The sequence below is a fragment of the Embiotoca jacksoni genome, unplaced genomic scaffold (genome assembly GCF_022577435.1).
Source record: "Embiotoca jacksoni isolate LCO1_2020_lvr unplaced genomic scaffold, fEmbJac1.0.p SCAF_4, whole genome shotgun sequence".
NCBI lineage: Eukaryota > Metazoa > Chordata > Actinopteri > Embiotocidae > Embiotoca > Embiotoca jacksoni.
The window spans coordinates 7,032,294-7,052,681 of NW_027185392.1; the positions used below are offsets into that span (position 1 = coordinate 7,032,294).

At 40.6% G+C, this 20,388-nt stretch overlaps 2 protein-coding genes across 3 annotated transcripts; both read right to left on the reverse strand.

Annotated features, from left to right (window-relative positions):
* Nucleotides 1-1,614: 1,614 nt before the first annotated feature.
* rhoh (ras homolog family member H) lies at nucleotides 1,615-6,355 on the reverse strand. Its single transcript, XM_069168298.1, has 2 exons — nucleotides 6,169-6,355; nucleotides 1,615-4,965 (listed from the first exon to the last, which is right to left on the reverse strand). Exon 2 carries the CDS (start codon nucleotides 4,491-4,493, stop codon nucleotides 3,906-3,908), a length of 588 nt encoding a protein of 195 aa, XP_069024399.1. The 5' UTR covers nucleotides 4,494-4,965; nucleotides 6,169-6,355; the 3' UTR covers nucleotides 1,615-3,905.
* A 205-nt stretch (nucleotides 6,356-6,560) lies between these two features.
* Nucleotides 6,561-19,350, reverse strand: n4bp2 (NEDD4 binding protein 2). Of its 2 annotated transcripts, none has more exons than XM_069167613.1 (16): nucleotides 18,883-19,350; nucleotides 17,433-18,444; nucleotides 16,230-16,354; nucleotides 15,933-16,021; nucleotides 15,481-15,557; nucleotides 15,217-15,357; nucleotides 12,010-14,696; nucleotides 11,766-11,851; nucleotides 11,613-11,658; nucleotides 11,186-11,409; nucleotides 10,982-11,106; nucleotides 10,431-10,557; nucleotides 9,913-10,089; nucleotides 9,465-9,633; nucleotides 8,220-8,343; nucleotides 6,561-8,116 (listed from the first exon to the last, which is right to left on the reverse strand). In XM_069167613.1, the coding sequence occupies exons 1-16, from the start codon at nucleotides 19,160-19,162 to the stop codon at nucleotides 8,071-8,073; spliced, it is 5,535 nt and encodes a 1,844-aa protein (XP_069023714.1). In that variant the 5' UTR covers nucleotides 19,163-19,350; the 3' UTR covers nucleotides 6,561-8,070. The 2 variants fall into 2 exon arrangements, with proteins under 2 accessions (XP_069023714.1, XP_069023715.1); XM_069167614.1 differs by having other exon boundaries at nucleotides 18,607-18,971.
* Nucleotides 19,351-20,388: the final 1,038 nt, after the last annotated feature.

Genomic DNA, 20,388 nt, shown 5'->3' on the forward strand with positions numbered 1-20,388 from the left:
ATGACTATTAAAATGGACACATTACAGCCTGAGTGCACACAGCCAAGGGAGGAGCCTTCATTATCTGTAAATACTCAGCACAATGACAATAAAGTTTAATCTAAAGTCTAACATCATCATATAAAAAAACAATTATTGATCAACCAATGTTCCGATTTTTTTTTTTTTTATCACAAAGACTGTCAAAACGTCTGCTCTGAAAACCTGTTTAACAGCTCCTTGTATAATTCCTGGAGGCATATAAGTAATAAGTACACCCACTACCTGCTGACTGTGAAGTGGCTCGACAGTATAGAGCTCTATCCATCACCTGCGTGTGCGTGATAAAGAGACAGAAAGAGAGGGATAAGGCATTGTGGTAGCTGTGGCAGAGAGCACAGTGAGAGATGAAAGATGTGACCACAGCTGTCAGTCGAACATGCTGATCTCACAAAGAGGAGTGTTTCTCTTTGTCATTTGTAACACAAGAATCACCAGCATGCAGACAGCATTAAGTGTATAAATGTATACTAACATCTGATTGAGGGACTCTATATTTACTATACATACAGTATACAGTGCCTCTGAAAATGTATTCTGCGAAATTGTTGTTTTTGCGCCTGTAGGCAACATGATGAGACAAAAGTAGACTGAGACTGGCTTTAGTTCTTATTCTGCAATGTTAATATCCAAATAGTACAGTTCACATACTTTGATATGCAAATAAATTTTGATATGATCTAAAATATATATTTATAAACTCTGCACATAGTGAAAAAACTAAACTAATACTCTTTACTTTTGTCTCACTGACAAATTTTGATGTCAAATTCAAAAAGCAAAAACATAACTTTGTTGCTGTGTGCAGTATATATACTCAATAAGAGAGCTGTTCTGTGAAATAATTTGTAAATACTCTGTTTTATGATTTCTTGCTGCACAACCAACTTTATTATCCCTCGTGTTGTCCTTGGGTCAAAATGACCCGCAGCTGTGTTCAACCAAGTTCTATTTTATTTCTATATTTTTATATCTTTTTGGTATCATTGCTCATCATTCTTTAAAGAAACCCTCACAGCCTCTTTGTCACCAATGATCCCAAAAAATATGAAAATAAAATAGAACTTGGTTGAACACAGCTGCGGGTCATTTTGACCCGAGGATAACACGAGGGTTAAAAGCCATAACAATTTGAGGTTTATTACAGTAAATTAATATTCAGTACCGTGCTTTGATTTAATATGGATTTTTGTCACATTATTCTGCTTCAAGCTATAGAGTTGGTGGACATGCAAAGGCTTTAATAAAGTCCATACTTTGTTCATGTTGTATGAGGAACATGACTGTGTGATCTGCAAGTAGGCTTATCAGCATGTGTAAATGTGTGCAGAGAAACCCTGACTGATGTGTGTGTGTGTGTGTGTGTGTGTGTGTGTGTGTGTGTGTGTGTGTGTGTGTGTGTGTGTGTGAAGACAGTGTCTGAGAGTGTGTATTTGCCTGAGTTTAATGTGTGCGCTGGGATGTGGTTTGGTGTTTTTTCAGCGTATCCTTAAAAAGTGTGTATTGTACCTCTCATCCTATGCAGCTCTGAACACCACATAAGGCAGATATGTAAAAAAAAAGAGCGGGAGTAAAACATGAGGGGGAAGAATCAGCTTCTCTGAGCTTTTTGTTCCTGATCGTTCTTGTTCCTGGTCGTCTTTCTTTTTTGCACTTTTATTATCATTTAGTTCAAACATTAAACTTTCTAAACAGACAAATTTTCTTAAACAGCCTTCATGTCATCCTCTGACATGTATGTCAAATATATGGACATACGATATAAAGTGTAGGTAAAAACCCAAACTATCTTCGAAAGTATTAGACTTGTGAGTATTGAAGCTCTAGAGAGGCCACATCATACATTGTACGAGCCCTAAAAACTCTCCCCAACAAACTTGTCTTTCAGGACTTAAGAAATAAAACGATGACCTGGCAAGAGAAGACATCAAGTATACAACTAAGTATACAGCAAAATATACAACGGTTCAATTATTTTCACAAATTGCTGAGGATCATTTTGAATTAGGATTACATGGATACTGTATTATAGATATACAAACCATACGTCTAAAGACGTCTTTGACCTAATTATCTTTACCTTCAGCGTGTTATAACCAAGGTAAAAAATTGACAGTTTTCTCATTGACTATTACTTGTAAAGTTACAATGTAAAGTTTCTACGCCTTTTAATATAAACACAATGTTTATTCTGATACATATTTCATTCACACATTTCCTTTGGTAGTTCAATAGCTCCTATATTTTGTATATGATACACAAAGCATGTCGTATATCACACATAAAACATGCAGTACGGCAGAACACCAGGTATATTATATAATACAATGAAATGAAACCTGTTTGACAGGTACCATGATATTATAAGACAACTCATACAACCAGGACCCTAATTATATGCAAAATATAAGTTACAGTGTATGATTCTTTTAAGTTAATTCTGGACCAGTAAGAAAGATAATAAAAATAGAGTGATAAGCAAAAACAGATTTAAATTCAGTGCATCTGCAACAGTAAAGATATTCTGTAATATTCACAAATGGCAATTATGTTGATTTTTCAAATTTTCTCCCTCCCCTGTATACTCATGTGGTCGTCCGCTATGGGCAAAACTACAAAAACGCATAATGTACAGATAAACACAAACGGTGTCAGTGTTGAATCCTTAGTTTTAATTTAAGTTTAAATGAGTTAGTTATTTAACAAGTAACATGCAAATAAAAAATTAATGGTGGCTGGTTGAAAGACAGGTTGCATGTCATGACTTAATATTTCCCTTCTTTTTTTTTTTTTAAAAGGAGGTATACTTTAATACCTTTTTTTTTTTTTTTTAAAGATATCGATGTACAAAACAGCAATTTATGTGTGGCTTGATTTTTTTTTTTTTTTTTTTTTAAATGTGAAGAGTGAAAATTTCAGAAAAGGTTGACTTTTCATGTCATGTCTAGAAATGTTATTAGATATTATGAACATCGGCAAATGTGAAATAAATTCCTAAATTAAATCTTTTGACATTTTAAGTTCAATTTCAATACAAATTAACTTAAAGTTAATTTAGATCTTTATAACAACTGATTTGTGTAAACATTTCAAACAATACTTTAAATAGATTTGGCATATACATATTTAAATTACAATCTATAATTAGGAGAAACTTTTACTGTGTAGGCATTTCTGTGAAGCTTTTGATCTATCAACAGTTTATTTCCTGGTCACATTAAATAAAATCCTCCCACAAAGAAAATATAGAGAATATACTCTATGTACAGTTCAGTATTTCAAAATTCGTCTATTTGGCTCTGTGAGCCGACGTCTACATTATCTTATTCTCAACAGTTTAAATCATTCCTGACAATCAGCAACACACACACACACACAATCTAAAAACAACAAAATACTAATTTGAGGAGCTTCACACCATTAAGTGAGCTATAAAAAGATTACATGGTTGTTTGATTTTATTTGTGGTAGTAGAAATTTGGTTTGTGCTACAATAAGTTAATTTACTGATGCAACATCAGGCTGATAATCATTCCTTTTTGCATGGCTTAAAGATTTAAATGCTTTAATCAAATAAAATTCTTTCACAAAAATCCTTTGATGTCCCATTTGTCATAGCTCCATCAAACAAACGCATCACTGCGCCCTTCATACACTTGTATGATGTCCTACAGGTTTATTTTTTTCAATAAATGGACTCTCAGTTTAAATATTCAGTTTCTACAAGTGTTGGGGAGGTCAGTGTAAAATAAAACTTTGTATAAAGAAATTAGAATTCGGATTCTTATACCTCCACAAAGGCAGCCTGAGTTTGAACAGCACACTAAACAATCACCTCATGGTGCGCACAAAATCAAGGTCAAAGGTCAAAAGACCTTGCACTGGTTTATACTGAACATACGTCTCCTGGCCCGTTTCCTGGCCTGGTTAACAACTGTCCGTACAGCATACTCAAAAACCTGCTGCACTCCTCGGTTGCTTAAGGATGAGCACTCTACATAGCCTTTAGCATTGACTTGCTGAGCCATATTTCGCCCCTCTGCTGCTGAGATACACCTGCCCTGATGCAACCCCGTCTCTCTGAGGTCCGTCTGGGTAGCCACAACCAGCACCGGCACCTTGGGCAAGTTCTCTCGGACCTCAGCAATCCACTTGCGCTGGACGCTGGCCAGAGAGTTTGGGTTGGCCACAGAGTAGCAGATGAGAACGACATCGGCCTGCTGGTATGATCTCGGTCTGATCTGTTTAAAGTTGTCGTTACCCGCCGTGTCCCACAGCCCCAGACTGATCTGGACCCCGTCCATGTACACCTCCACCCCTGTGTTCTCAAACACTGTGGGCTTGTAGGTGTCTGGGAAGGTCTCTGAGGTGAAGCGGACCAGCAGGGCTGTCTTTCCAACAGCACTGTCCCCAACCAGGACACACTTCACTGACATCTCTGCCAAGCCGTTCATGGTTGCCTCCGATTGTTTCACCCTTCTTATGTTTGTGGGTCTTTGGGGAAAGTCTATGTCTAGCTTTTCTTGTCAATTGGAGATAGGATGAGGCAGTCAAAAGTGTTGATCATCCTGCGTGTGCTGTACTTCCCTTATACAGGAGGTTGTTTTCACAGCGGATGACGTGTAGCTCTGCTTTGTGGAAACTCCATTACGAGAGATGCTCTTCTGCTGTGGTCATTCAACTTCTGACGTATGATGTATTTCCTGAGTCCTCAAATGTCTGGTGTGTGTGCCGTCAGCTTTTCTTCTGCAGACAGTTTTATAGGTGCCTCACATAATCTCTTAGTTCTTTAGGCCATCGTGGCTCGCCTTACTTCTGCTTGGTCTCTGCAGCAGTGCGGTCGGGCTCTGGTTCTCTCTCTAACCATTATGACGATTGTCACACAGTCCAGACAGGTCCAACCTCTTGGCACTGCAGGGAAATTTACTAAGGAGAGAAATGAAGACACAATATGTTACCAACTTCAGGCATCTGTAGCATTGTTCTTTAAACTGAAGCCTTATTTAAACACCTCGCTCATACATCATGTAGTCTACCATTGAAGATGACCGCAGTATGGTTCTGAAAGCAAATGTTTCTATAACGTATGAGAAACATCACCTTAGACAGCTTCTTCAGCACCGTGTGTGGCAGACAACAAACTTTTGTATTTATATTTACAAGCTAAAAGTGTAAAGCATTAAATCTGTGACAGAGTACAGATTAAACACGGAAGTAAAGATTTGTATGTTTGGGTGTGACCCATAACTCACAGTTTGACCCCAAAGGCTTAAATAGGTGCTCATTAGCAATATATCCATCTGTCATATTAGGTTAGGTTAGGTTAGGTAGTTACTTTATTAATTATTTATTATCAAGCTCCCCGTCAGACACATCTGTCTCCATTCACGGATAATGCATCTCCTTTACATTAAGAACCACAAACTGACATCTGACAATAAGCGAGGATGTGTCTACATAGCAACAGAAATGAATCTTGACTGTTATTACCATGATTAAACAAAATCTACTGGTGGTCTCTTATGAGTTATCTGGTGCATTGAAGTAAAGTAGCGAACATACCAAGTGATACCCTCATAACCACCTGCCATGTCACACACAGTCATCTTGATGGAAAGACCTTCATAATGTAGATGGGACACTTTAATCAGTGTTTTTTCCACAATTCAACTCTCTAACTTATCTCACTAGACGAAGCCTTAGTTCTATACTATCAGAGGAAAGATAAATAATTAAATAAAGCGAAAAAGGAGCAATCTCTTAAAGTGAAAGTGAAATATGTGATAACATATTTTCCTAATTTATACAACCTTTTTTGTGTGGTTTAGCATAAAATGTCATTTAATCTATACATAATTATGTACGCGAACTATGGAGAGAGTAAGAATTCACTTGTTCAGTTTTAAAGATTTACTGCTGAAAGAAATGAATCTATTCGATTTAAAATATATATATATATATATATATATATATATATATATATATATATATCATCCATTCATTTCTTGAATTAATATTACATTTAAGAAATAAATACAATAGAAGACCTTCAGTCATAAAGGCAACAGGCAGTGTTGCGTCAGGACAAAGAAAGATAAAGGCAACAGAGAAAAAGATGGTTAGGCCTACCTTTCTTGTCAGTCTTTTCAATCTTTAACGGGCGGATGATGGCTGCCGCCTCTGAAGTCTTCACTGCGCTGTCAAACAACAGTCTTAAAACTGTTCATTGATGAGCAGAATATTACCAACCAACTATTGTAAAATGCCACTGCTTCAATCACCATGAATTAGGCAAAGAGATGAGATATTGTGGCACCTTCCTGAATATTTAGTTGGTAGGTAGAGGGGGAGGTAAGAAAGTACGAGAAAAGACAAGCGAAACACATCCGCTTGTTGAAGGTGTGATTCACCGAGTCTTCTGCTCACCTCCCCCACAGCAGCTGTGCTTTAAAATGAGTTGGGTTTTTTTTCTGTCTCCTTGTTGCTGTATGGAGGAACGGATTCACAGCTGGCAACACATAAAGGATTTAAATACAGAAGGATTTATAAGGCTCTGATACAGGACTAATATAAAAACAACCAACATTTCTGTTTAATGATATTCACAAAGCAGTAATACAGGCTTGTTTTTCCCACTATGATCAGATCTACAAAATTTCCATCTTAAATTCAGATTATTTGACTGTAACATATACAGTTAACAATAAATGATAAATTTTTCTTTTGAATCTGTAATCAAAATATTAAAGATGCATTTACCAACACAAATATATCCACAAATGTTAAATTGTAAACAAATAGGGTTTTATTCTACAATACCAAATCTTCTATAAAGCCATCTGAACAAATGAATACAAAAATACAATATTCTCTTCAAATATCATGTGCTCACAACATTATGTACAATCAGTAAAATTTGACAACACTGCTGTTGCACCTTTATGAAAAGTATCACACAGGTAGAAAAACAGAAGCAATTTTTAACCTAGAAAACTCGCGCAGCAAACTTAAGATTACATCTGCTACAAAATTTGGCACAATGTGTTTTAAAAAAAACTCAGAAGAGCAGGCGGAAAACAATGAACTGGCCTCAAAAGAGAAGAAAACTCAACATTGTTCAAATATTACCTGAGTTTGAATATCAGTATACCAGCAGCTACACTTTATGTTGGACTGAAGCTACATTTAATGACCAGTATCATGTTACAGAAGCAGCTGCTGGGACAAAGGAGAGTGACTGCTGCTGCTACAGCTGGAGTTGTTTTTTGTAACTATTTAATGAGGTTGTTCAACATATTTATTGGCATTTGATCATCTGAGGAGTGTCAGGCTCACGTCTGCAACCAGGAGAAAAGAACTACCTTCTTCCTAAGCATTTGGCTTTGAGATAACTTCTCTGATAGGATGGCAAAAGTAACATCTTATACAAAGTTTAAATTGTGTTTAAAAAAAAAAAAAAAAATACTCAAACTACTTAAAATCTTAGACAGAAACTTTCAAGCAGACAGCATGCAATAATATGTTCCAATAAGGTTTCATAAAATATTTACATGTCACACGCACAATGCCAGATTAGTAAATGTTCAAATGATTAAATAACAACTTTGGTCAACATGGAGCCGGCTAACAAAGGAGCTGTTCACGCCTTTAAAAGACATAAAGGCAAATGTACATTATAAAACACTGTTGAATATAAAATATACAGTCCAGCTTTACAGATGCAGAAAAATACATTATTTGTGTGTCACACCAATGCAGTCCTCTTCCAAATAAACACAGAATAAAAATAAGATTAAGATGGACAAAGATTAAGATTTTACCTAAAACCAACCTCACCAATACATTTCTGGTGTTTTTAATGACTGATGGAGATGAATGAACTTAGAAAAAAAACTACCAAAACTGACTGACAGACACAGAGGTATGGTACTGTATATACTATAATTATTGCATTGTGGCATTGTAGAAGTAGAGAAAAGGACAGCGGTCCTCCATAGCAGCTTCAGTTTGAATCCAATAAACAGGTTCTTTTCACTTCAAAGAGACCAACACAAGACCTGGCTTTGGCTCAGTGAACCTGAGATACAGAGATAGAGAAGAAAAAGTGGGTGAAGATGAACGCGTCTTCAACGGGTGGGGTGTGTGTGTGTGTGTGTGTGTGTGTGTGTGTGTATATGTACCTGTAGTGTTTGTTGGTAAGGTAGTCTATAACGGCGGGGCGGATGCGGGCCACGCCCCCCTGGCTGTGGTTCCCTCTTCCTGTGATGACAGAGAGCTGAGGTCGACACAGACCCTGCTCACAATCTACACAGAAAGAAACAAACACAAAATACAGTTAACAGCAGCTATGTGCCAAAATTCTGAAAGAGGCGGGAAAGTCAGCTTATGCCTGGTGCTCAGTGGAGGATTTTCAAATCTTTACAGATTTAAAAAATGTTGGAAACAACAGGTATTATGACAGGTTTCAGTGTTTTTTTAATATTTTAATTGTAAGAACACACAGACCAGATAATTCAGTCAAGAGGCAGGACCACACACACGGCCTTTACACAAAACACTTTCAAAATGGTGAATCCAGGGACTTAACATCTCACAGAAACTCGTGTGATCAAACGTGACTTCCGATCAAAACAAACATGGAGGCCGACCATCACCGACAGCTCTGTGCACTTATAAAGATGGTATCAGTACGGCTTATACATTCTGCATAAGAAATAAAAGGAAGGACTCTGATCCAGTCAGTCACATTAAGATTCTGTACATCCCTCGCACTGCAACACCATTTGTACAGATAATCAGTTCAGGTCGGCCTTGAATCTGGGACACAGCCACGATTGCTGGAAGGGGCCAATCAGACCCAAATGGTCTTAATTATCCTCCAGTGTGCGACCAACATTAGAAAATGCAACAAGCTAGGTCGTCCTAAATGGTAATACGGCTCAAATGTGCGTCACGTTTAAGTCTAAACTTAAATGGGCACTGCGTCAATTTAACACATTAAGTTCAGGACATCTCGACTTCTTTTTCTTTGGTCCAAACCAAGTGAACTGCAGTACAAGTGTGAAAGAGATTTAAGATAAGAAGACCACCATGGCACTTGGCATGTACTCATATGCACTTTTCAGGCATGAAATATGTAACAATGTCAGTGTAATCTTTTCGGCATTATTTAGACATTACAGACACAATAATGTATTAATAATATAATAATAAATGTGTTCTAATAATATTAGAAGGCGGCAACATTTCAACATGCACACTTAATATTTTTATGTGCATGTTTGTGCTTTGCAGGCTTTACGTTTTGTTCATAACATTTAATTCAGAGTTGTGCTGTTCAGTCCAATCTAGGAAATTCAATGTTGGGATTTTAACATGCGAGGGAAAAGGATGAAAGAGTCTACATTGAGTATATTGTTAAGTACCTGTGGTTTTGTCATGTAAGACCTGAGCCAGGTGCTGCAGGGCCTCGTCTACATGCAGCCCATGAAGGTCCAGGATGTTGCGAGGCAGCAGTGATGAGTTGACCCTCTCAAAAATCTGAACTGCTGCGCGGTGATTGGCCTCACGCATCCGCTGGCCATGCAGGTGTCCCTAAAACAAAAAAGTAGACACCAATTAATTTACTCTTCAGCAGAGCATTTATCAATGTTAATCACAGACAGGCTACACATTCAGAAAAAACAGGAAAGTTGACATTGCTTCTAATACCAATTATTTGTTGCCCAACCAGCTGGGCTAAAACTATTACATAACAAAAGAACTTTACACAACACTTAAAAAATTTTTTAAAAAAAAAACATACAAAAGGTGAAAATGCAACTGGGATAACAACTAAATATTAAAGTGAATTGTTCTGCATCAGTTTCATACCTGCTGTGCGTAAAACGAGGCCACCTCTCTGCGTCTCTGCTTGAAGGCCTCTGCAGCCTTAGTGAAACTCTCGAGTTGTCGGCGCCTCTGCATGTTGGCCTCGGCCCTGAAGTCTTCATATTCTGGGTCCTCTGTGTCCTGATAGTCGGGTACAGTGCATTCCAGGGGCTTCTGCCTCTGGCAAATAAAAACAACACGTAATACTGACAGTTAATTAAGGGAGGGAAAAGTAAATACCTCATATATTGTAATATGGTATTTTCAATTGCACAGTGTAGTGAAACTTAGACAATAACGTGACTGATAATTATTACAAATATTTAAATTGGCAGCCTATAACCAGTTATATCCATCTAAGATGTGAATGACGGCAGGTGTTCTTGTTACACTGTGTAAATGAGATGCAAGCAGAATAGAGTATGATGGATACAGAAGTCAAGAGATAGACATGAGATAGACAAAACATGAGAGCAGGTAGTGCATGTGCTTTACTATGTACATCTAAATGTTGTGAATACCTTTTCCCTCTCCTTGCTGGCTGTTCTGTGGTGGTCAGACCGAGGAGCTTCGGGGGCAACGACTGTCTTCACGGGTTCCTCGTTGAGTAGAGAGCGAAGAAACAGCTCTGTCTGGTTCAGACTGTAACTACGCAATGATAAACATATGAACAGCTTTAACACATTAGATTTATACATTTCTACTTGTTATAGAAAAAGTAAAATGTCTTCACAGCTTTACAGAGCATGTTTACTCTGAATCCTGAAATGATATGAATCCTGTGATGACCCTCCACCTGGGCACTAGGTGTCCTTGTTTCTTTTTGGTTGTGTTTTGTAGGTATTGAATGAGCCACATCTGGGTCAGGTGTGCCCAGACTTTTTAATGTCCCTCATTCTGCAGTGTCACCATCTCTCTGGCAGACCAGACGGCAGCGGTCTTTCATTACAATGTTTGATTTATATTCTTTTGTTATAGATACATTTATTTTTTTTAGCCGCAGACTTTGTTGTCTTCAACAATTCTCATAATTTCATGATGAAAAAGTGATTACAACCACAAAGCTGCTCACTTGTGGTCTCGGAAGATGTCCTGGAGAAAATGTTTGTCAATGGAGGGGAAGAGGGAGAAAAGTTGGTTCTCTTTTAACATCGTGGCTCCATCACGCTGTTCGACATCTGCACGACTTTGTCTGCTCTGAAAGAGAGACGGTTGAACGGATGTTAAGAAGAGAGAAACAGGACAAATCTGCAGGTAAAGGGGGCGTGTTTATTACCTTCTCCACACTCTGCTGCAAAGCCTGTTCCTCTTTGATAATATCTCTTAGAGAGACATGTGGATGGGACACATTCCAGTGGTCCATGAATGGCATCTTACTGCAGGCTGCTGGGTGGCTGTCCAGTGACATGTAACCATCTGTGCTAATCAGGAAATTTCCACTCTGTGTCCGGTCTCGTAGCCCAGGTTTGGCCGCCTGAGAATCACCCCAGTGTGTTGAACCTAAACCGTCAAAAGTAAACACTTAATAGACATAAAACTAAATTGTATAAAGTCTGTCCTGTGATTAAATGTATATTTTCATGTCTGTGTAATGTGTGTTACATAGTACTGATCAGAGGCAGAGCAAATGTATGGTGCTGTGATCGTTATATAATGCGTCATGGATTTCATCCAAGACTTTGTTTGTGTGTGTAACGACTCACTTTCCTGAAGCAAGTGAAAGGAAAGAGTCGCTTGTCTTTGCCTTTCCTGAAAAACACCATTTACAGTCAGATGAACCAACAAACACCATCTCACATACAGTAAATCACAAAGAACTGATACTGGTGAAGTGTTGCTGCCATATCTGAACTAACCTGGATGGTTTCCTTCCACTTCTGGTGGATCAGTTTAGACAGACTCAGGTCCATCTGCACTGCATAGTCATCAGTTGAGCACGTACCTGAGTAAAATCAGATTCAATACAATTAAGATTAGTTCTGAGTAACAGGAATATAAAGACTTGTATAATTAGTAATGTAAGACACATGAAAGAACAGCATGTCATACAACCAATAATTAATGTGAAGCATATCAAAGCCTTTAGGTGTGCAGGTGTACCTGGGTCGACTCCGACAGGACCGAACAGTTCAGTGAGCTGCAGGGCCAGTTCAGTGGGTAGTTTTAGCTCCACACTCTGAATATCCAGGTGTTGGTTTCGCCTCTCTTCTTTCCTCTGCTTTTCTTCTCTCTCTAGCTCCTCTAACTCTGCCAGCAGCAGTCGGTTGACCTCTTCCATGCTGGCAATATTGTCCTCAATTTCAGCTTCTTCAACTATTACTTCCTTATCTGAGCTCCCACCCCAAGCTCCACCTTCAAGATCAGGCTCTGATATTACTTTTCGTTCAGAGCTGTTGCATTTCTCTCCTTCTTTTAGAGCTTTAGGCAGACTAAATTCTTTTTTAAGAGATTTTTCTGAGTCTGAGGTTGTAACAGGGTGATCTTTGTTTGTAACTGGAACAGCTACACCTTCAAAACTTGACACATCTGTATTATTGATGCTCTCATCTGACTCATGAACTGTCTCACAGGTTGACTGCTGCGTCCCCTCCTCAGTCCCAGCTGGCTCTCCCTGTGATCGTTCTTCTGGTTGATGCTCTTCTAACACATTGGGACATAAACTAGTTCCTTCAGACCCCCTCAAAGCGCCACACAGATTGGATGAGTTGTGGCCATCTTTATCAGCTGCACTGTCCTCCTCCTCCTCCTCACCATCTTCATCTCTAAAGAACCTCTCTCCGGAGTCCAGCAGCAGGTTGGTGGTCCATTCCAAGTCCTGATGGCATTTGTCGTAGAGATCTTCTAATGTGTCGAAACTGACTAGTTTAAAATGACGGCTGAGAATGCGCAGGCTCTCGAGCCGGTCCTGGGTCACTCCAAGCTCTTTTTCCTCCACCTGTGTGCCCTTCTCATGCAGTACACGGTATGGTACCTCTCTGTGGCCAGACGGGTGAACTGCAACCGATGCAGACATAGCAGAGGAGAGCTCCGGCATAAAATGAGAAGAATTGCCAAACAAAACTGTGATGTCCCTGGGGTGGTTGCCCGCTGTGCCGAGTGTATCGTGAGGGTCGTCTTGACGATTAAGGCGCCAAAGAAGGGCAAAGTCATGAGGTTCAGTCTGAGAGAAGCAGCCTGTATCTATCAGAGAGAGAGAGGTAGGTGGCTGCAGGTGTGTCTCAGACTCAGATTCACTGAACAGGTGAAAGTTTGGTTTAAGGTCATGACCAGTGTCACAGTCAAGATTAAATGTGGGTTTGAGGTCTGAGTTAATCCTATTCTGACTACTGTCGATGTTTTGCGCTGTAGCATTTAGACAGTCGAGAGAATTTAATAAAGGCGCAGGGCAGTTTTGAGTGAAGGTGAGCGCGAGCTTGCACTGCTTCCCTGATCTTCGACCCTGACGCTGCTTCCTCTCCTGACTGCCTCCACTGAAGGCACTACTTTCTGTTTCTACAGAGCCATCACAGACAGGACTCTCACTAATATCAGCCTCGGTTTGAGTTTTTCTCCCCATGTTCGTGCAGTTATTCATGTCCACGTATGTACCAGCCTCACCTTCAATATTGTGGCTTCCCACTCCATCATGGCATACAGTTACCTCCACAGTTTCGGAGATAGCTTCTGAATTAGCACAAAGAGCTGAAACAGGGCTTGTTGTGTCGGTTGTTTCTCTACCAATCTCTGACACAGCAGCATTCCTCTCAGGGGTACTAAGCACTCCGTCTTCCCAATCACCAATTCTCGATTCCCTGACAACACTAGAGTCAGCTGCCTTCCAGTCTAACACACAGTCAGGTAATTCCCCCCTGCTGCTTTTTGCTCTGTTCATGTTTTGTTCTCCCTCTTCACTGTTTGATCTACTGCCATGGGACTCCTCAAACCAGCCACCAGTCTCACCCTCTCGCTCAGATTCCTCTCCAGAGCTCGGAGAAAAGGAGTGTGAGTGGGAAGAGCTGGTCTGAACTGTGGCTACACCAGTCTGGATCAGATCAAGCATCTTCTGCAACTCTGTCACGTCAGGGCCCGACTGCACGCTTTTTGGTTTTTCACCATCACTGGCACCTTGAGAAACATCTTCATTTTCTCTTCCATGTCCTACTTTATGCCTCTCCCTCTTCCTCACCTCTCGCTGCTTTAGAGACCCATCACAAGGCCAATCTCCCACAAAATTTAACATAGGTATTCCCTTTTCTTCCTCGTACATTGCTGTCTCAACCATCTCTGCCTCCTCTTCCCTTGTCTTCTCTTTCTCTTTTGCCTCGCTGCCTGACTGATTAGTATCTTTTACCAGGTCCACACGCTCCATCCTGTGAAAACCAGATATCCTGCTTGGCCTTTCTCTCCTCACTCTCTGTCCAATAGATACAGAGAAAGCCACAGGCATTTCATTCCCACACTGATCATCATTCATTACTGATTCCACAATACAATCTGGGATTGTCTGGTCCCCTATTGGATGATTCAGCTCTAACTGGGCGTCCAGCTCAGAATCTAATTCCCCCAAATTGATATCATCATCCCGGTCAGAAATGCCAGGGTCGTTGGTGGGTCTTCCACCGAGTTGGAAATTGAGCGACTCAGTGGATTTGTGGGTGCTGTCTTCCAGCATTCCCATCTCTCCAGAGCGTCCGATAGAGGACACGTCAGGCAGGGAGGAAAACAGCTGAGGACGGGATTTCTTACATCCCTCTGTCAATCCAGGCTGATCTACGAGGTCAGGGCAAGGTGTTCCAGAGGAAAAAGGCCTGAAGAGAAGAAAAAGGAAGATGTTCATCAGACGTACAAAAAGTGACACCAGGAGGCGCATCAAAACAACATCTATTTGTTCTAAAAATAAATGCTTGTCCCTTTTATGTTTCAATCGAGTCATCCTTATCCAAATGCAGATTGACACACTGCACCTCCTCAATTGACCACAGCGTTGTTTTGCAAGTTGCCATTAATCGAGAAGTCCAGTGAATAAAAAAAAAAAAAATGCTGTCACTATTGTAACTTGGCTGGTAAACCATAGCAGGTTTTGTGTAGGATGTCTGGTGTCACTCACACAGTGACACGGTGATTGTGATGATTCTCTCTGACCAATCAATGATATGCAGTGTTTTCATGTCACCTTCTTATGACTTAGTTTAGCTCGCAAAAACAATACCAGATGCTATCCACATATTTTGCCCAATAGAAAATCAAAAAAAGCGAGTAGACTCGAGTCGATTCAGTACCGGCAGGGGATAAGGGGCTTATGAGACGAACATTTGGAGTATAACTCACGGTGAGCTTTTGTTCTCCAGAGGGAGGTGGTGTTGCCTTTCAGGCATCTGTGAACCCATTATAGACTGGACGGTGACAAAGCGCTCGTATCCATTTAGCATGCGGCGGATGGTTTCCATTGGGACATCATGTGTGGTACGTCTGCAAATGAACACACACAAACTCAGAGACAGAACAGCATTTTATTTTTACATCCAAAAACATTCAATAGTTTATATTCTACATTAAAATCAGACACCAGTGTAATTAATCCATCTCTCTCACCTCTCCAGTTCTCTGGGTTTGTTCCTCCACCAAGTTTCAGGCTCTCTGAACAACACTTTGTATCTATGTTCCAGCGCCTAAAAACATATAGCAAAACAATCAGTTTTTGTATTTGCAGTTATGTGTCGTGTCGTGTCACCATGTCAAGTCACTTGTAATGAAATGCTATTTAATTCTATGCTTTAATTGTTTCAGAAGCAATATATTTATGTCAATGGGACAGATTCTTTCGACCATACATTGTGCATTGAAGCTGGACTGCATGTCTGAAAATACTAATATTTAGCATAAGTTTAGTCAACCACCTCAACAACAAGCTGTCTCATTTACATTGCTGTAAATTAGGTGGGTTTTTTTGAGACAGGTTTTATGAAATGCTTCTCTGCAACAGAATCAGTTAGGCACCTGAGCTCTTCTACCATGCTTCATGTTATCTCTCCCAGCAGACTGACCTGGACCACATAAGGTCTCATCTCCCAGCCATGCATGTTGGTATTGTCAATGATGATCGGGTTCATGCCCTTCTCAAAAGCCTCCTTGGCTGTGGGATGAAGTTGGCATCAGAGAGACAGCACAAGTGAAACAATGCATTTCTTGTTTTAGTGCAACTGAGGGCAGTAAACACAGCATTAAACATGAAAAAATGGCAATCCATTATAGAGACAATAATTTGTTTTTAAACTGTCAGAGCTGTTTTCACTTGCTACTGCTGCACAACTTCATATCAAAACTGTGTGTTTGTTGTTTACCTCGTTTATGGTTCCACTCATGGGCCTCCCCCAGGACAGTGGGGTCGAACTGGTATTGTCCATTACGAGTGTAATAGTCGTCAGTGGTCAGTACAACTCCACCTGGGTTATGCTCCAACAGGGCTCTGCAGTAACACAAATGAAGATGACTTTCAAGTGACGAAACATAGCTAGTGATGATTAGTGTAGTAGAAGTCTATGACTCTTGTCCAGCAGACTCCGCTATCTTGATAAAATAACCTTTTTGTAGTACTTGTATTTACTAATCTCACCAGTGACACATCTGAACTACTTTACATTTTTTTTATTGTGATCTATGGCTGGGCAATATTTTGATATCAATATCATGATATGAGACTAGAATTAGATTTTGGATATCGTAATATTGTGATATGGCATAGTTGTTGTCTTTTCTGGTTTTTAAAGCCTGCATTACAGTAAAGTGATGTCAGTATCTTAACTTACCAGACTGTTCCAGCTGTTCTAATATTTGCCTTTACCCACGTAGTCATTATAACATTACTGACGATTATTTATCAAAAATCGAATTGTGTAAATATTTTGTGAAAGCCCCAACAGTCATCCCTACAATATTGTTGCAATATTGCTATCAAGATATTTGATCAAAAATATTGTAAGATTTGATTTTGTCCATATCAACCAGGCCCTAATGTGGTCGTGTTTTAAAATGTCCGATTTCTAATGTAAAAAGTTTTAACTTTAACTTTAACTTTAGTCTTTAACTTTAAGACTGGTTGTGAAAAGTAAACTTTTTTTTGTCATTTGGTAGCTTTTTAAACAAGCTAACATATTATTAGCACTTTTTAAAACCTGAGTTACATCATGCTTTAAGTGAAAAACGAAAGGAAAAGAGGGTGATAGAAGACACACGATACGCTAAGGACCATTTATTAAAATGAGGGGAAATGGACATGCAAAACCTTGTATGTAAAAAGTGCCATTTTAAAACCAATCCTAAAAGCTCAATCCTGGCAAGCCAAGAAAACAAGAGTAAACAATATTGTCATAATGTGTCATAGTATTTCTGCTGGACAAGTTAGCACTTTTTGATTGTCTATTAGTTTGCCGATGTTTGCGTACAGACAAGTCTCCACTCTGCTTGCTGAAAACAAAACCCTTGAATAACATACATTACAAGAGAACATTGCATATTTGCCCTTTAGATTATCAAAACATTCTTACTTTGCCAGGGTCGACTTGCCAGATCCTGGAGCACCACGCAGTAGCACGAGCACCTTCCCTTCCAAACGAAGCCTGCTGTTCCGACCAGGAAGCTGTGGTGCAGCTGGCAGCGCCCAGGACTTCGGAATTGTAGCAGAAGGTCTGACAGGTGCTTGACTGACAGGACTCTGACTCAGCCAGGGAGAGGCATACCTGGGTTGGCTGGGCCAGTTCGAAGGTGTCTGAGCCACAGGGATAATGAAGGCTGGCCCCAGGTTTCCATGGATTCGGGGTAAAAACACCGGCGCCTCCAGGTTCCAAGGTGGGGTCACAAATCCAAGTGGCTCCCTATTCAGCGTGTTCACCTTAGATCTCGCTCCTCTGAAACCAAAGTCCAAGAGCGCAGCCCCTTCTGAAGGAGCGCGTGATGAGTCTTGCTTTTTATACACCTGGAAAGCAGAGGGGCGCCCCGAGGCGGCCAGATCCAGTGGAGGTTTTGGCTTGTCGGGGCTGGTTTCCGTCATCAGGTGTTTGAAATCCATTACAGACTGCTGGCCCTCAGCGGACTCGTCTTCCCACATGCTTAACTGGTTGAGCAGAGAGGAAGCTCCAGACATATGCTCCACTGAGCCTCCCGCAGGGCCCGGCTGCTCCACAGAGGGCCCTCTGGATCCAGGCTTTAGGCTGGACTGCAGCAGCTCAGGGAGGTCCTGCTGAGGAAAAGGCGGTGGGGGGAAGGAAGACAAATTCTTGCTGCTGTGGTGCTCTTCCTTTACATCTTGCTGCGCGGTCAGTGTCTCTAGCTCTTGATCGACTAGCAGGTCCAGATCCTCTGTCAGGAGGTTTGTGGAGGGAGGAGAGGAAGGCTTCTGTGACGGTTTGAAGGAGTCAGCGTCTGGTCTTGGTTCAGAAAAGTGATGCTGGCTGAGCAGGGCTGCAGCAGTGCGCTCAAAGCCAGAAATAGGAGGAGGGATGGGTGCTGCCACTTCTGCAGCCACAGACAGCTCCAACAGGGAGTCCATGGCATTTTCGACTACGACGAGAAACACACACACACACACACACACACCAAGAAAGAGACATGAACGAAGCGGCAAATATTACTCTATTCACCCTTTACAATTCATGGTTTCATGTATTAACACTTGACTGCCATGTAAACAAAGTTGATCATAAATTGCTTTCGTGAACTCACATTGAACAAAGTAAATGCATTCAAGTGGTTAAAAACAGGTCTGTCTCTACGTTGAGTGCACCCTGACTGGCCTTTTGGTAGCTTTACGCGGGTGCAACAGGTGGAAGAGTGCGCCGGGTCTGTGAACTGCTTCAGATTAGACATGTCAATAATACTCCAGTGTAAAGTAATCTCGGTCAGAAACACTAGCGGCACAGCTAACTGGCTAGCAAAGTAGCAGCGTCGACGTGAGTCGCCCAGCAGGTTAGACCACCGGGCTTCCGTGTGTTGTGCTACCTTTAAAATCACACTCGGAGAGCACGATGTCTATAACTTCGGGGTCCAGGTGTGAGAACATCTCCTGCATGCTTTTGACGATTTTCTCATTGACGTCGCTGGACAGCGAGCTGCCGGGTGGCGCAAAGTTGCTCGCCATAGCACCGTATCCCTGAGGCACAGGGTAACCCGTGTAGTGGCCGAGGCTTCCCCCTTCCTCTGACGGCCCGCCGGGGTGTCTGGCCGGGCTCTGGCCGTTCTTCCTTCTCCGAGGCATCCCGCAGCCGAGACTGACTATCATTCAGCGGCTAACAGAGCTAACATTGTAGCTGTGGAGCTGCGGAGGGCTGGCCCGAAGTCTCAAAAACATGCTGATGCAGTATCAGTAGGAGTAACCAAAGTGGAACAACTCAAGGTTATGGTATCTAACAGCACTCCAAGTGGTGGAAAATACATGAGGAGACACAAACCGGGCCAAATCCACCGGAGAGGTGAACACCGGAAACCAAAGCGGTGACTTCAAAATAAAAGCACGCCCTGGCGCGTCATCCCATGGCTCTTCTAAACAGTGGAAACATTTCAGTGGGTAATTTGATCTCCAAGTATGCTAACCGTCAGATCAATACAGTGGAGGAAAAAAAACACTTGGGTTTTTTTTTTTGTCACAACATTAAATTTGTAATGTTGTTTGCACAAACAATTTTGTGATAATAATAATAAAATGATAATAAAAAACCAACAACTCAGTAATCCACCATCTTCTTGGACAACTACACCTGTATGAGAATGTAATACATTCGCCAATTGCATGCGGAACCTGGTTTCTTTTACAGGATGACCCTATTTTCATGAAATGCTCATTAGCATGTCTAATGGTACTTAAATAGTAAAATACCAATTAAGTAGGGCCCTTGCAGAAAAAACATGACTATTTTCCGAAAGCAGAAAGTCTGCAGCATTCTTGAAATTTGTCTAAAGTGGAATCACCTTTTCAATTGTTAACTACCAGTTGATCACTAGGTGCCACCACTTTCACAATTCGTTATTGTATGTAGAAGTTAATATCTAAACCTAAATGGTGGAATGAGCTCCCCACCGACATCAGGACAGCGGAAACTCTGTACATCTTCCGCCGCAAAATAAAAACACACCTCTTCCGACTTCACTTTGAACAGTAGAACTTTAGTAGCACTTTGTAGTTTGGCTTTCTTGAAGAAATTGTATTTTCTTAATTCCTGTTGTTCTGGGTTTTGTACCCCTATGGTTGAAATGCACTCATTGTAAGTCGCTTTGGATAAAAGCGTCAGCTAAATGAAATGTAACGTAATCTAAATTTGTTATTGCTATTAGTAGCCCAGTAATGGTAGTAATAGCAGAAGTGATAATAATGATAAATAAAAATTTATGTCCGAAATAAGTGTTGAACGGCAATCACTTTGACCCCTTAAAATATTGCAATAATGACTTCAATTATGGTGGTGATCTAGACGATGAGAATTAAAGTACTCAGCTATATTTTCAATGATT

What these genes read in the sequence shown, in the direction of transcription:
- rhoh (XM_069168298.1), bottom strand. Translation starts at nt 4,493, where the DNA reads ATGAACGGCTTGGCAGAGATGTCAGTGAAGTGTGTCCTGGTTGGGGAC.
- n4bp2 (XM_069167613.1), bottom strand. Translation starts at nt 19,162, where the DNA reads ATGATAGTCAGTCTCGGCTGCGGGATGCCTCGGAGAAGGAAGAACGGC. An exon ending in GGCAAGTCGACCCTGGCAAA is followed by an intron (nt 16,355 to 17,432) that starts GTAAGAATGTTT and finishes GTGTTACTGCAG; the next exon opens with AGCCCTGTTGGAGCATAACC. An exon ending in AGTGGAAGGAAACCATCCAG is followed by an intron (nt 11,659 to 11,765) that starts GTTAGTTCAGAT and finishes GGTGTTTTTCAG; the next exon opens with GAAAGGCAAAGACAAGCGAC.